This window comes from Mchenga conophoros, linkage group LG6 (assembly GCF_057382185.1).
Source record: "Mchenga conophoros isolate Kocher_MC1m ecotype Shallow Benthic linkage group LG6, M_conophoros_male_GT1.1, whole genome shotgun sequence".
NCBI classification, from domain to species: Eukaryota; Metazoa; Chordata; class Actinopteri; order Cichliformes; family Cichlidae; genus Mchenga; species Mchenga conophoros.
The window spans coordinates 31,839,408-31,856,492 of NC_140531.1; the positions used below are offsets into that span (position 1 = coordinate 31,839,408).

General features: G+C 40.6%; 1 protein-coding gene across 1 annotated transcript; it reads right to left on the reverse strand.

Moving 5' to 3' along the window:
• Positions 1-9,314: 9,314 nt before the first annotated feature.
• Positions 9,315-12,511, reverse strand: adra2a (adrenoceptor alpha 2A). The gene is made up of 2 exons (XM_085277430.1): positions 12,253-12,511; positions 9,315-12,091 (listed from the first exon to the last, which is right to left on the reverse strand). Exon 2 carries the CDS (start codon positions 11,880-11,882, stop codon positions 10,596-10,598), a length of 1,287 nt encoding a protein of 428 aa, XP_085133556.1. The 5' UTR covers positions 11,883-12,091; positions 12,253-12,511; the 3' UTR covers positions 9,315-10,595.
• Positions 12,512-17,085: the final 4,574 nt, after the last annotated feature.

Consider the following 17,085-nt stretch of genomic DNA (forward strand, 5'->3'; position numbering starts at 1 on the left):
GAAGCCATGCTCTTTTTTTTTTTTCTAAAGGTTTAAAGGACACAGCCTGAGATTCACTATGTTTGGGTTGAAGGGAAAAGATGAAGGCAATCAGTCAGTGTGATTTGCTGCTGCTCTATTATGGGATGTTTCAATATACAGCTGTTTATGTCATGACTTTTTCAATTTTGCACCGTGTCCCAGGGGTTCCAGACCCATATTCCCTGACTGATCCACTGTTTAATGTATACACTGCTTGTCTCAGCCTTCTCATTTGCTGGGAATGTTCCAGAGAGAATACCAGTGGTTTTCTTCCATCTGTGTTTGCCAGTGACATAACCCAATTCACCTATAAATATGGGCTATCATGTCCATTTTCCATGCCTGAGCCGCAGACTAATTTACCACTGGCACTGATACGAAAGATGAGCCTTTTGTCTCAGGGAAATAGGATTATTCTCATTGATGGGAAGAGGCAGAATCACATCTGCTTAGACCAAAAAAGGCTGTCGTATGAGAAGATGGCAGCCTGAATACAGTTTGGGCAGAATGCAACCAGGGCAGAGCTTTTATTGTAGAGATCTGAAGATTGTCTTGTACAAAACGGAGCAGGAGGTTTTGGCATGTAGATGAGATGGACTCCCACCAAGGTACCCTGTGTACTCACTTCTCTCCCTTTTGCCAGTTTCCTAAATACACATATACCTGCTGCATGTAAAACTTTGGCAATGATCTCTGTTAGCTGTTTATTTTCATAATTTCAAATAATCTTGGGAGTTTACTTGCTCACTTTTATTGCTCTTGTGTCTTTTTTCTTCTCCTCATTATATTTGTTCCACCTGTCTCACATGAAGCAAATGAGATCTAGGTCGTAACACCCACATATCAGATCATCTACACCATTTGGATACATGCTCACTGGCACAGCCCTTTTTTCTGATAATTGCCTATAATGTGGTTCTTTTTCTGGGATTTGCAAGCTTCCTGCTTAAACCGCACATAAAATGCCATGCTTCTGAATTACTCATAATTACCACGCAGTAGCATGGCTCCTATTCTCTGGACTGTATTTCCTGAAAGCACTTATGGAGAAACACAGCTTGAGTTTTACAGGCATGGACATAGGTGGGTAAGAATGGGTGAGTCAAAGGATGAGTTCAATTCAATTTTATTTATATAGCGCACAACAGTTGCTTCATCACACTTTGTATTGTGAGGTAAAGAACTTACAATAATACAGGGAGTGGAAAAGAAAAAAACTTCCTTTTAACAGGAAGAAACTTCCTGTCATGGTCTGCGGTGGGTGGCTGGAATTTCCATAAGGCTCCTGAACTGACCTGTGATCCGCCCCTGGGCAGGGCCAACTCCAGCTCCTGCACACCTGGAGCCTATTGCAGGCAATCAAAGCAGAGGGATTTAAACCACACGTTGATGTTCATTCACTGCCAGTTTGTCATCGACACATGTTGGTAACAGGCCTTGTACTTCAAGTTCTTGCTGTGATCTATCTTGTTAACACGACTCTCTTGTGCTGCAGTTGCTGTATTCACCTTGGCTCACGCTCCACCTCTGATCTCAGGATACCAAGCAATCCTTCTGAAAATCTCTCTGTGCCTCACCTGCCTGCCCTCCTGCCATCACACTCCATCTGAAGCCCCGGATCTCAGGCCAGCCTTTCCACGGCACTCAGCCTCCCCTGGATTCTCATCACCCCCCTCTCAACACTCCATGTCCCCTACTGCAAGTAAGAATTGCTACTCTTACAACTGGCCACTTCAGAGCTGCCTCCACTACCTCCCTAACTCCTCTATCTTCTCTCTTCAGTGTGACTGTTCCCTGCTCAGCTCCACTCCGCATCTCAGGCCTCATTCCCTCGCCCTAGCCATGTTTCCCAGGCCACGCCTCGTCAAACTCCACGTCTTATTGTTTTTTTTTGTCTTTGCTACGTTTTCTTTTTTGCACTTTAGCCTAATAAATTGTTACATCATCTGCTGTCTCTGCACCTGAGTCCTGTTCAGTACAGGCCACTCGGCCCCGTGACACTTCCAGGGGAACCAATCTCACGGATGGACGGGTATTTGCCATGACGGGTTGGGGGTGAGTGGATTGAGAAAGGACAGAGACATGCTGTGAAAGAGTGAATAAGCAGAAGAAGATGGATGGATTTTGCCACTTTTGCATAAAAACTTTATTATAGTGGCAGGACTGTCTCTTTATGTCAGTCAGTTATGATAAAACCACATTAACTAACACTATCTGTTCAATAAAACAATAATAAATAACATGCAGTACATGTTGGATGTGAGTCATGTGTCACTGACTTAAAGACATGTTTCTGTCTGAATGTCCCATTTACGCTGAGTTTTTGGTCTCTACCAACTTCTAAGGGAGATATCTGGGTTTTACACTGATAAACCTTCCAGTTTTTCTCAACGTCTTGTTGCCAAATTTGTCTCTCAGCCTTGTGACAATAAGACATTACTGGACAGAAGGCTTTTAGAGCAGGTCCAGAGAAAATAGCTGCCTTCTGGATCTGAAAACTAATGAGATTTAGGGAAGCTGCGGATTTAGGTTCATTGCGTTATTCCTTGTGTCACTATTCTCACACTGCTTTATGAGGCAAGTTGTGATTCAGATTTAACTCCAATTGGTATTAGAAGCCCTAGCATTCATTGATAAAGAGAAAGGTTGATGCACCAGTAGGGGGGCTACTAATTTAGTTTTCTCTTTTTAATAAAAATGCTCTTTGCTGCATAAATTTACCAAATGTTTAACTTCAATAATTGAAATTTCAATTGAACTACATCATAGATACTGGGTTCAAAGAAACCCATGGGTACAGTTTACAGCCCTGTTGCAAAATGAAGCAAGCTTAAAGGTATCATAAACTCTCAAATATTACAACTTGCAGTCAGAAGCCCATCCAGGAACTCTGTTTGGTTCTGATCAGCGAAATTCTGTTATTTTACTAACCTGTACTAACTGGCAGCTCTTCGCGTCTGTGTGTTGCACAATCTGCTGGAGTCCAGAAACCAATGTGTGACTTCTCAGCACCTACATTTATATCCAATCTATGTTTAAACTGTATCTTTCTAAGGAAATAGTAAAATAATCATGTGACTTGGCTCCAAAACTACAGAACAACTTACCACCCTCTCTTCACACCTTAAAAAAATAGCTTAAAAGTCATCTGTTCAGAGGTGTGTGTGTGTGTGTGTGTGTGTGTGTGTGTGTGGTTCATGTGCATTCACTTTGTCCTTGGACAATTTGTTTTTTATTGATACTTCTCTAAAGCACTTTTGTAGCTATTTTTTACTTTAACATACAAAGGTTCAAATGCTTACTATAAACCAGTTAAGTGACAACATTTGTTACCCTCAGAGTGAGAACAAGCTAAAAAGAGTGACTGCATTTGCAACCTGAACTTCTTTCATCAACACTATAAAGTAATTCTGCTGTAATTTCAAAATAAGAAAATGTTCATCCATGTTTCCTTTCCAGTTATTGTGATTATAAAAGCTGCCTAAAACACATGCTATTAACTTACAATCATGGTACCATGAAAAAAAAAGATCAAACATGTCCAAATGTATACCGCACATAAAAAGCTGCTATTCATGAACCGACTGCTTTCATTAAGTCATCGTTATTAAGGCCTGCAGCAATGAAACAGCAGAGTGCTCAGGTATAATCTCCTTCAAACGCCCACCGGCCTGTCCATCAGGACACACTAGACAGTCATTATAGACACTACAGCAACCTACTTCAAATGCCCTCTCTGCCTCCCATTCACTCTGCTGTTCCCGTGTCACTGTACAGATATTCTTCTCGGCTGTCAATCACTCATGGAGAGATGGGAATTTCCAGCACAAAGACCTTAAATAATTGTGAGAGAGAGATCAGCCATTTGTTGCTTTTGTCTGTGATAATTAGCGGGCCGCACAGTTCGCGCGGGGCTGGAAAAGTATTGGTTGTTTTTTTAATCTTCCACCCCTGTTAAACATTCTTTCATGAAGCTTTTTCAGCCATCATTTCTTCAAAATGCTACTCTCGCTTATCAGCTGGTTCTCTTGTGATTGATGTGTGACAGGTGCGTGTGGTGTGTCCATCAGGTTAAATAGCTCTTCAACAGGAAGCTCTGCTTGGACAGACAGTATACACATGCAAATTTAACAGCTACTTGTTTCATTTTCTCGTGGTCTTGGATCCTTAACACAATCTTTTTGTGTTTTGGGGGCTTTGACTCTTTGGATTCTGGTTTATTTTAATAATAATAATGGATTGGATTTGTTTAGCGCTTTTCAAGGCACTTTACAATACCACTATTCAGTCACTCTCACATGCATACACTGGTGGAGGCAGCTACTGTTGTAGCCACAGCTACCCTGGGGCAGACTGATAGAAGCGAGGCTGCCATATCTGGCCAACACCAGCAGGCGGTAGGGTAAAGTGTCTTGCCCAAGGACACAACGACCAGGACAGAGAGCCCAGGGATCGAACTGGTGACCTTCCGGTTACAGATGCGATTCCCAACCCCCTGAGCCACGGTACCCATGTGTTTCCACTTTTTTTTAATTTATTTTTTTATTCTAGTTTGTATTTGGTTTCTGTTATCATGCCTCCCCTGTGTTCCACACTTCATGTTTAGTGACTCTTGACTTCATGTTTTATCTCTTGTCTCCATGTTTGGTGTTCCTTTTCTGTCTTGTGTCTTTTCTGTTTCTCCCTCAGTCCCAGTGTCAAGCTTGTGTGTCTTAGTCTCCCCCTCGATGTGTTTCCTGTTTTATTTTAACAGTCGTGTGTTCAGCGTGTTCAGTTTTGCTTCCCCAGTTATGTCTATTTGTTGCAGCTGTGTACCCATGTGTTTCCACTTTTGTTGGTTTGTCATCCTGTACGTTCTGAGTCTCAGGTTTTTCATGTTTCTTATGTTTAGTTTCACCTTGTTTGTTAGCAGTGCATTGGTCTCCTTTTCCCTTGTATTTGCATCTTTACTCAGCCACAATAAAACGACTCGCTTGGCTCCCTGCGTCTGCTTTTGGGTCCTCACCACTCTTTGCTCCACACAATCATGACACATTTGGCTGTTAGGATGTTAAGGATGTTTTTAATGTAATGTGGGGGGGTGTTCACAGGTCACACAGATCCATGAGTAGAAAGAAATTCCAGAAATCGAGTGTTTCGAGCAGTCTGAAGCCTCAACCTAATTATTTAACGTTTTGGCTATGTTTAACATGAACATACACCGTTGTAATAGTGTATGTGGCATAGCAGCACAACTGGATACTTACAGAATGAAATTTCCTTTCCAGAGATGAGGAAGTTGAACTGCACAACTTAAAAACCTTGCTAAAAGAAATATAGAATATAATATAAATGTATATAAACATATACATGCCTAATATCTACTACTACTTGTATTGCATTTATATGAATAAGAACATGTGTGGATTTTTTTAACTAGTTTCATCCCTGATGTAATGATGCATCTCTGACATATGTTCTGTTACTTGTGGCGATTTATTCTGTCTCAATTATAATTTTTAATTCATTAATTATTTGTTATACTATTTACTTTAAAACCAAAGTAAAGCAACTTGATTTATGTTAATAAAACTCTTGTACTTGTGTGCATCACAATACAACATCTCTGTCTATGTTTAGGCTCTAGTCAGGTGAGATGAAATGAATATACAGGGTGCACATCATAACAAAATATCAAATTTAATGTGTTACAAAAGTAAAAAACAAACAAACAAAGATTTAATTTAATTTAATTTAAAAAACAAAGTGTAAGATGATATTAGTTTGTATCAGAGAGCATTTAACTGCATGGTATGTTGTGTATTCAAGATAATTATATAATAAATAAATATATTTACATATTGGATGATTTTTCTGTTTGTTTGTTTTTTGTTGTTGTTTTGTTTTGATGAGGAGGGGTTTTCTACATGCTGTATTTCACTGTTACTAAAACTGGGTTTGACTGGCAAAAAATAGAAACACATGTTTTGATTCTGTTGCTAAAAATTGCTGCCAAAATCCACACAGCTGTTAAAAGTGAGATGATGCATGTGCACACTTGTGCACTCTGGCTCAGTATGATTCTTAAATGGTAGAAGCTTAAATGTATAAATGTTTTAAGACTGCTTTTGTGCTTTTCTTTCCTTGACTGCATATTTCCAGTCCACTTTGTTCAAAGATATTTTAGACACATGAAAACTGATCTGCTGCGCCAACATTTTTATGTGCATGACCAGAACACTAAATCCTGCATGCTATCCTTTCTCCAATGCAGACCAAAGTACCTCACAAGTTTAATAACCACGTTGCATAATGCTGTGTGGTCTCTGGGACGATGGGAGCTGATTGCACTCAATCATAATGAGTTCCTGGAAAATAGATTTGTCGCGACAAATTATTCTTCAAGGGAAATATCCATTGCCCTGCGTTGTTTTGTTTCTCCAGTCTGACAGATAATCAGCTTGTCGTTAATGAGACTGGAATTTCATTTTAGATGACACCTGTGAAATTCTCTCTTTCCTCAAAGAGGAGCTGACAGCCGGCTAAGACTGCTAGAAAATATGATCCTTCTCTAGTCGTTTGTTCGTGGTGTAAATCGTAGTTAAGATGACAAGTACAGGCCTCCTGTGAAATCGCAAAAAGGAAAGCAGGCAAATCAAAGTAGGAGGAGAAAAAAAAACACAGTGAGTCATCAGTAACACTGTGAATAATCATGTATATTAAAGCCACCTCAAATAGGCGGATGTCACTCTGAAAAAAAGCTGTACAGGTTGTAGTACGTGGGTGCCTCAGCCAACATTCGCTGTCATCATGACCTTTTCACCCCGGCCACCTACAGCATATGTGCACAACACACAGACACACCCATCCTCCCACGGCCACTTATAAGCACTCATCTCAAAACAAAGCAGCCAAGTAAAATGCAACTTTATCCCCACATGCATCCTCCATCTATCACTGATTATTTGTCCTGTAGGATTTTCGAAGCATACTGACATTTTGTTCCTGTCATTTTTAGTGGTAGCTGCACTGAACCACGCTTTGCCTTTAGAGACGGATGTGCACTCTAACCTGATGATCCATGCCCTGATTCCCAGAGGCTAAATGTTTATGTGTGTCTATGTCTGTGTGTGTGTATGTGTGTAGAGGGTCTGCTGACTTCGACAGCTGGCTTCCTCCAATAGGCAGTCAGCGAGTACATCCGCCTAATGATATCACTACTGCTTGTTGATGTGAAAGGTGCAGCGGGAGAGACAGAGAGGAACAGGAGGACGAGACGAGGTAAACACACAACACATATATATTAGTTAGTATCCATTCACAAACCCCTGTGACCTGCTGTGCAATATTTCAGCTCTGTCTCAAAGGAAGAGGATATCACGACGACACATACATTTAAATCAGCTATAATTGATATAGCACTAATCTATAAAGTGACAATACGAAAGCACTGCAATCTGCTCAGCGCCAAAAAGCAGATGGATACTGTAACTAGTGATATTTCTCTCAGGAGTTAGCTAGAATCCAAAAACAGAGCAAAAACGACAGTAAATATTGGATTATGTTCATCAGCTGTTCCGCAACCCAGCTTCAGTTGAATCATGTTCCTGTCACACAGCTGCCGTTTGCATAAATAAGCAACTAAAAGGGTTGCCATATCAATTTACAGGGCAATATGTTGGTTTTGTTTTGACCTTCCCACTTATTAATGTCAGTAATTCCCAGTTTAGAAATTTAATTAATGTTTATGTTAAGCAAAATGACTTTAGTTACACAGGATTGTGTATCTATTAATATTAGCTCATACCAGCATGCTGGTCACACCACATCAGTGTATATATACTGTATATATGTTACTATAGCAGTGTGCACACTGTCCATATACACCAGCAACAGTATGCAGTATTTATAAAAATCAATATTATGGTAATTATAAGAAGAAGCAAAAAAAAAAATAGCATGGTTCAGTTCAATTTAATTCAATTTTATTTATATAGGGCCAAATCACAATAATAGGTGCTTTATACTGCAAGGTAGAGACTCAACAATACAATATAGAGAAAACCCCAACAATCAAACAACCCCCTATGAGTAAGCACTTGGAGATAGTGGGAAGGAAAAACTCACTTTTGACAGGAAGAAACCAGAACCAGGCACAGGGAGGGGCGGCCATCTGCTGGGACTAGTTGGGGCCGAGAGGAGGAATGAGATGGTAAATTTTTTAGATCTAACCAGGAACTCTGTCAATGTACTGTAAAGTTCTGTGAATATGAGTATTTCATTATGAAATACTTCAAAAAGTAAGTAGTGATACTTTTGTAAGGATACAAAACATCTAAACTTCCTAAATAAGTTCAGTTTAGTTTTAACTTGATGTTTAATCTTATGAGTTGGCTACTCTTTCTTGACAATGGATATTTCACAACAAATATCAATGTGTATCTTTCTGTTATGAGAATTCTCCAGCAAAAACATATGAAGAGCTTATGTTCTCAACCTGCAACCTCACAGGAACTACAAGGACTTAAATCAGGCTCTGGGGAATCAATGAAAAACTCTCTGCTCTGGGTATTGTAAAAAAGTAACAACAAACATGTTGATTTAGGTCATAGTTTGTGACTGGCATTAATTAGGACACAGCACTGCAAGAGAATTTATTACAAATAGACTGACAGCAAAAGCTTGGCTTTCCTGTCCATTTCTAAACAAGTGACCAGAATTTGAGAAGACTTGACTTTGATGTATTAGTTCTGTAACCTTTATTGACACCCATCTCTCTGGTAAAGTTTTCTTTTCTTTTCTACAACATAACAAAATCTCCCAGAAAATTTCTCCTCACATTCAAAATGAGCATGGAGTATCAGCACGACTGCAAACATGTCTGTCCAGTGGGAGCTCACCCCCTGTGTTTATATGTGCTGCAAATACACTTGCACATTCTCACACACATGCACTGCCTTTTTCTCACAGACTCACCACACTTATACATGTTGTAAACGTGCAGAGAAACAATCCCCCGGCTAAATATAAGTGTACATCAGGCTGTGTTGGATAAGGTGGATACACAGTTAGAAAAACTCCCAAAAGACCATTTAGCTTTCTGAGGACTGTGCTGCTCAACTGCCTTCCTGACAGTCAAAAGGAATCCATTTACATACTCCTCCTCTGCGGGGAAAAGCTATGCTCTCTGTTTTCGATGCACAGATTATAGTTACTCAATTGTTTTTTTTTCACCTGCTCTTCGAAGTCTGATGGAGGGAAGACAGTGAAAAGACAGAGAGAGAGCAAAAGAGAGATGAACCAGTCAATCAGGATCTGGTTTGACAGGCTGCGTGTCTTTATTTAATGACGCATACTGTGGTAGCACAAGACAGCAAATGAACCGTTACTTCTTATCATCCAAAACGAACTCTGAAATCTAAAGCTCCACAAGACAGACTTGGGATGGGAAAAAAAGATTAGAAGGGTAATTTAATTTGACATCTTCCCAAAAAGAAAAAAGTCGAGCATCTTATCACAATCTTTGTTAATTCAAAGCGCAAAAGAACATTTGCACATGTTCTGTTCAGGCTCATTAAGAGCTAAGCTCTTTGTTAATCTCTTGCAAAGGTCAGATTCAACAAACCTGCGTATTTGCACTTTTCTGTTGGAGTATCCAATTCACTGTACAAGAAGGTTTTCACACCCTTGCACGGGTGGCACGTAGGACCGCTTTATTTTCTCCTTTGGGAACTCTTTAACCTGTGATCATTTTCTGAGAACAAATTCAGACGTTTTCTTTTGTTCGTGCTGCCTTTGTGCCATTTTATTACACGCCTCTAGTGTGGTTTGTGTGAAGTAAACACACAGTAACATACTGTAAATTATAACATGTCATCACCAGTCTGAAGTTTTATATGGCTCCTTGAGACTGCTTCAGGAAATGGCCTTTATTTACTCTTTAAAAGGGTCTGCATTTTTTCCCACACCGCCATCATCATCATCATTATCTTAACCGTCATCGTCATCAACATCATATCATAAAAAAATGCAGAATACTGTATCCATAACAACAAAAATAGAGACAAATATTCAGACAGATCATTTTGTACAATACACGTTCATAAAATACAATACATATCATGGACTTCACTGTGTCTGTTTCTTTTGTAAAAATACAAAGAGCAGTTACAATAAAACATGTTCTCGCTGTGGTGTTCGGTACTTTAAGCCTCTTTTTTGTGTGAACTTGGTCAATGTTGAGGCTGTGGGTGGCAGACGTTTCGAAAAGATGCTGCAAGACATGAGAGAAGTTAGCCTTCAGTTCTTTCTGTTGTATTTCATAGAATGTTTCTTAACCCAAACAACAATCTTTCTGAAATCTTACCAAATATTTGTGTTGCTCAAACCTAGAAAAGCATAAAAGAAAACGAGATTTTCTGCCAGAAAGTTCTAAAGGCAAACTTTTCCCACTAGTGCACAGGAAGCTCATCCTGGCAAAGCTTTTCCAAGCAGTAACACCTAGAGCAAACTGGTGATCCATGCACAAAGATCAATGTCTTTTACAATTTATGTACAGGATGGCAAAAAAGAATATATGTACAAGATCAAGTCCATCATACATATCTCCTAGTGTCCCTCCTGCACAGAATCTTTTTGAATGACCTCCGGAAGTCGTTGTTGAAGATGGTGTAAATGATGGGGTTCAGTGCACTGTTGCAATAGCCGAACCAGAAGAAAAACTTGAACAGTTTTTCAGGGACACAGCAGGACAGACACAGTGTCTTCAGCATGTATGTAAAGAAAAAGGGAAACCAGCAGATCACAAATGCTCCAATGACCACTGCCAGGACGAAAGTGAAGCGTTTCTCTCGGTTCTGGCGGCCTTTCCAGCGGCTGCCTTTGGTGCTCGGCTCGCGCTTTCTGACATCATCTTCCCCTGGTTTGATTTGACTCAGTCTGGGTTTCCCCTTGGTCGATTTTTTTTTAATTGAGCATGGATTGTGCATATGATGATCAGAGGAGGATGAGTCCTCAATGTCCACCCCGTTGGCCTCACCTTTCTCATCCTCTGCACCATCGCCTCGTTTCACTTCCTCCTTCAGTTTGATGACCTGTTCGCCATTCAGCTTGTCGTGATCCTCATCATCCCCCATGCCGTTCTGCTTCTGGTTGGAAGCAGCGACGGTGGCAGCCTTTGGCAGATCCTTTCGCTTTCTGTCTCCGGGTGGTGCTCGTGTCCTCTTTTTGGCAATCTGGTAGATCCGAATATAGACCAGAACCATGATGATGCAAGGGAGGAAGAAAGACCCGATGCAGGAGGAGATGACATACCATTTCTCATCATTGATCCTACACGAAGGTTTAGTAACATTAGTAAAACTGTTATTATTGTTATAATCATTTTCAGTATTCTTGTCTTTCTTCATGGTGATTAGAGGTGGGAAGGATATAACTGCTGCAATAACCCACACAATGAAGATGATGCATTTGATGCGACGCGGTGTCCTTTTCAGGTTGTACTCGATGGCCTGGGTGATGGACCAGTAGCGGTCTAAGCTGATAGCACAAAGGTGGGCAATGGAGGCAGTGCAGAAGAGAACATCAAGTGCAAGATAGATCTCACACCACACTCCACCGAAGTACCAGTATCCCATGAGCTCATTGGCCAAGGAGAAAGGCATCACAAGGGTAGCCACTAAAATGTCTGCTGATGCCAGAGACACCAAGAATAAGTTCTGGGGAGCCCGCAGGGCCCGGCTTGTAAACACAGCTATGACCACCAGGACATTACCAAACACTATCAACAGGATCATGATCGCCACCAGCACTGTGAGTGGCAGGGCAATCTGGAGGGTGTAAACTTTCATGTCTGTCTGGTTGGTCTCCATAGCACACTCCATTGGAGCAGGTTGACCCACTGCCTATCTGAGTTCACCTGAGGTTAACAAATATCATCCACCAGGAAGGACAGAGCTTGTAGCTCACAGCAGGGATGAGGAAAGGAAGCAAATGAATCACTCCTCTGGGGCTTTCCTCAGCTTTTTCTCTTTCATTGTGCACTGCCTCCTCCAAGAATTAGCCCTTATTATTTATAAGGCTGACAGTTCATCTGAAAATATGAGGCAACACAAAGAAACAAACATCAGATCCTTCAGTGCTAACAATTGTTCTCGCTTAACTATGACATGACTTATGTACTAATTTCACCTGTCTGAGACATTAGGGAGTAACACTGAGAAAAGAGCGTAAAAAAGAGCGGAGCAGCCTTACCTGAGATGAAGGGCAGTGGCACAACGTGTCCAGTGCATGAGAGGCACAGGCATTAAAAAACTGTCAGTGGGTAACTTCTTCAGGCAGACCGTTTGAAAGAAAAGAGGCTCCATGAGGCAGATGAAGCGTTTCCTCTGCGTCTCCTCTCTCTCTCCTCACACAATGATCTCTGTGCTGCATCTAGTTGTGCTCAGTAGCGGACCTAATAGAGCGCTAATCACGTTATCCCGGGCGCTGCCGTGCTTCTGTCTGCGTGTGGAGTTTCTCTCCTCAGTGTTAACCAGTGCGCCACTCCCTCTCTTTATATTCCGCACGCTGCAAAAAGTGTCCCCATCACCGGGCCACTGTGCTTCCGCGGAGTGTCAACACTGGCGTTTTGCCATGCCATGTTTACCTGGCAACATATCGCACACAAAATACGGTCTGCAAGCTTAGTGCAACGGGGAGGCGGAGATGGAAAAGAAAAGAAATGAAAAGAAAAGAAAACTTGTGCAACTTCTGAACGAAATAACAGGTATATCTGGATCATGCGATGTTGTTACATTTTTGTTTAATTTAATTTGTTCCCCTTCAAGAATTACTGCTCCAGGTGTTTGACATGACGCCTCGTGATCCTGATTTTTAAAACGAAAAAACAGCCAGAGTAAATAGATACTAAAGGCAGAATTACTGCAAGAGAAAGAACGCTTTTTTGTGGCAAAGTTATGGAGGTTTTAATTCAGGTCACTGAGTAAGAAGCCACATTTTGCAGTTCAAAAAGAGACTATTGAAAGCGTAAAGTACAGGCCGTGTTGGGACAGATATTTTTTGCAGTGCAGCTGCTAGACTCTGTTGCTAAGCAGCTGCCATGGACACACCATGTGGATATCAGAGAAGCATTTTATTACCCACCAAACCTAATTTATTTGGCCACCTTTCACACTCCATGTAGAACACACAAGGGAGTCCCCAAACTTTTTCGAGAGCGGACCTCCGACTGACTCACAGACCTGTTTGCCTGAAGGATACATATAACAAAGTGGCCAATGGTAGCAGAGGCTCAGGCAGATGTAGAGTATTAGCTCTGTATTCCCAACAGAATCTAAAAAAAATACAACCTGTTCTATAAGGAGTCCTCTCTGTGTGTGTGTTTCTCTGTGGCCACTTATTGAAGCAAATTCAGTGATTAGCAGAACTTTTTTTTTATTGGCACAGACGATCTTATCAGTATCTCGTGATATAAACAGATTGCTGCCAAGTAATATTTTTCTTCAAACATGCAGGTGGTTTTCTTCTTCAGTGTAATCTCATGGTGGCTGCTGACTTATAGGGCATTAAAAGTGGATAATGAGGATAAAGCTAAAAATTAAATTAAAATGGTTCAAATTAAATAAATATCAAACATATTTTTGCCTTTCTATTTATTTTCTAATGTGTCCTGTGTGACTGTCTTGCCATGTAATGAGAATCGAAAGCTGTTTCTTGTGAAAAAGTTGTATAGTGGGACATGTATCACAATACAAGCCTATTAGGAGTCACTGTGCAATCCACTTTGCAAGACAAATCCTGCAAAGTGATAAAAAGTTACCCAGTGACCTGAAATAAACCTGCCCAAATATTCCTTTTCAGCATTCTGACATCATGACAAACCTTATCTCTCAACCTCCTAATTAACAGTCACTCCGAGTCACACCCAAACACGCAGAAATTTGACTATAACTATGAATAGAAACCCTTTGTCTCTTTACATGTCATGAACTCTGTTCAGTAGTTCACCTGATGTTTGAATTCAAATATTTAACTTCACCTGATGCTTGCATTACTCTGCCCAGTCCAGTTTACTTAGACTATATTTACCTGTCATATGATGCATTGCGTCCATAGACTAAGGATGTGCCAGGTAATCACACAACAGCTGCAACAATTTAACACTAAAAACATATTTATCAGTATGAAAAAAGGATAAAGACTGGATCTTTACTGAACTTTAAAATAAACCAACAGTGCGCCGAAGCCGGAAAATGTTTTTCATAAATCTAAGACAGCAAGGGAACATTTAAAAAGAGAGTAATAAAGAGTCAGTTTTAAGTATTACTTAAGTCAACTAGAAAGTAGTTATTTTCCTAAATCTGACACATACAGTGTGGGCAGTATTCCTCTGACATTAGATCAAAAATCTCACAAGACTTCGCAAACCCCACAAATGCTAATCCCCTCTTTTTATGTATACAATTTATAGCTGGAGAAGCCTGCGCTTTTGTTTGGTTTGGACACTTTTAGCATTTCTTTAGATTTCATCCACTGGGGGATTCATTATGGTCCAAACTCCCAGACTCTTCTCAGAAAGTCTTTCTTACCACAGAAACTGTGCTGAATGCATTGTTTGTGTTCCACTAAAAAAAATCGCTCCAGCAGGGTGACTCGAAGGAGGGAAATCTCGAAGAGAGGACACAGAGTACGCTGCTTATCATCAGTGTGTGCCGGGCGCGCTCAGAATGCAGGAGTCAGCAGACACACTGAAAAAAGTGTTGTGATAATCTTGACTTCAGTTGTGCTCGTCTCTCACAAACAAACTAAAGCTGCAACAGTTAATGGCGACTTCAGTGGGTTTAACACCCTGTTGGTGTCTATGCTGTGGAGCGGCTAAAACTACAGCTCTAATTATGAACCAACCATATTTTAGTTTGTAATTTTAGCTAATAATACACTGATTTTTACAGTCACGTGCTTACATGTAGTGTCAAATTTTCTGATGTTTTTTCCGGGGATCTTTTATTTTCTATTCACCGTTAATTTGATGATTTGGATCACGGAAACAGAAGTGTGTCTTTGACCCTGTTCACTCCAAAGCAGGAGCAACAAGATGTGGAAGAGAAAATTGACATGATTTTAGTCAGAAACATGTAACCCAATAGCTTAATGGATTATTAGAAATTTTGGTTGCTCTGTGAGTGTCTTCTGTTGAAGCCATAAACCACAAACTATCCGATAAATGTGCGGAAAGCTTTTAACGGGAAGTCAGTGAATATTCAAAGTGCCCACCTGCGAATCGCTGCTCACAGGCAGGACCCACAAAAAAGCCTGACAATCCAACTCTTATCTGTCCTGGCTGGTGAAATGATAGCAGCCGTACAGGGAACTGGCTGACTGTTTTTGGGTAAACATTGTCTCGTGGCGCCGGTTGATGCATGAGGGCGCGCACAAAGCGCAAGGATACAGTGACACCTGTCGTCTCCAGCAAGAGCCTCCCAGCTTCGGGAACCAGCTCCGTGGGAAAAAAGATATTTATGGACAACACAGACGATGAGGAAGTGGAGGAGGTCAATGAGCTCAGTGTTTTTTCCCCCAAGTTTATGATTTCCTTTGCTAAAGACAGATATGTGGGAGACAGCACTCTCCCACAGTACATACTTGAGCGTAACTAGACGAGACGATGAATTCGGTTGATCGGGTTGATTTTCAGATGGTGTTGGTAGCTCCATGGTGACATCATGTGAGTATTATTATAGATTTATTTAAAAAGATGAAATGAAGACAAGAAAAAAGAAGAAAACCCCGTTTCGAGCTTAAGTTAGAAAACAATTTAATTTCATCTCCCCAGCAGGGGGCGGTGTTGCACTGGACTGATGACACCGATACAGCTTCAGGCCGTTAGAGAGACTGTGATTACTTAAAAAACAAACAAACAAACAAACAAACATTGTGTAAAATGCACCTGCTGCTCTTTTACCATCTTTCGTTACACATTATGTAGCATAAATGAAACCGTATTAACCTCAAAGGCAAGGTGAAAATAGCCAGTCTGAAAGTGAATTATAGATATATGGTGAGAACATCTGTGGCAATGCTGCATGTCATCAACCTGACAAGTGAGAAATGCTGGATGCAGACAAACCGCGGGCAATACTTAAGATTAGAGCAACCTATTTCTTTCCGTTATCATCAGTGGCGTTTGCAGCTGTATTCTCTGCACAGGTGAATAATGAATCACATCAGCACTTCCAAGATGAGCTGTGAATGAGAACAGACTCAGCTCTGGCACAGGTCAGCAGCGATGCAAAACAAACAGGAAACGTGTTGTGCAGTGAGTGCTGAAATCGTCCCCGGGGGTGACACACAAAGACTGCTTCCACTGCTTAAGTGGAACCAGTGGAAAAACATTTGTTTATTTCATTTAGAACATTAGAAGAGTGTACTTTTATTACAAATTAATAAATAGATTTTTCTTTCTTTGTATTTTTAGACGGATTGCATTTTGGGCTACGATAAATCTTAATGATTTGTTATTGAAGAAACTACTAGCTCTTACAAAAGTTTCTTATCAAGGCAAAGTCCCACACCACCAGTGATGAAGCCCCAGTGCATGTCCCACTAACTGGAACTGTTTCTCTGTACAGCTGCTTGCTGTTGCCACATTTTAACAGCACAACCACCTCTTAAAATTGCCACTGTGGTTACATAAAAAAAAAATTTGTGTGTGTTTATTTGGTTGGTTGGTTTCTGCTATTTTAGAAATTGTTGATGTTGTGTTTTAAAGGTGAGTAGCCTATAGTAAGTTTTGATTTTCAGAGCATGATGATTGATGACGATTAAGCACGATGAGTTTTTACTTGCACTTTCCTTTAATAAATCATGTGGATGTTTTGGATTTGCTCTCATGTTTTTTCATCATGGTGGGGAAAAAAACAGCTTATTAATTTCAAGTCTCTTTTAACTTCTGATTACTGTTACCCTTTAACATTAGGGAAACGTTAATATTAACTTAATATTCCCATGCTGTGATGTCTGTCTGGAATACAAAATGGAAACAAAACGATAGAAAAATGGGGGGGGGGGATCCTGACTCTAAAAAAA

What these genes read in the sequence shown, in the direction of transcription:
- adra2a (XM_085277430.1), bottom strand. Translation starts at nt 11,882, where the DNA reads ATGGAGTGTGCTATGGAGACCAACCAGACAGACATGAAAGTTTACACC.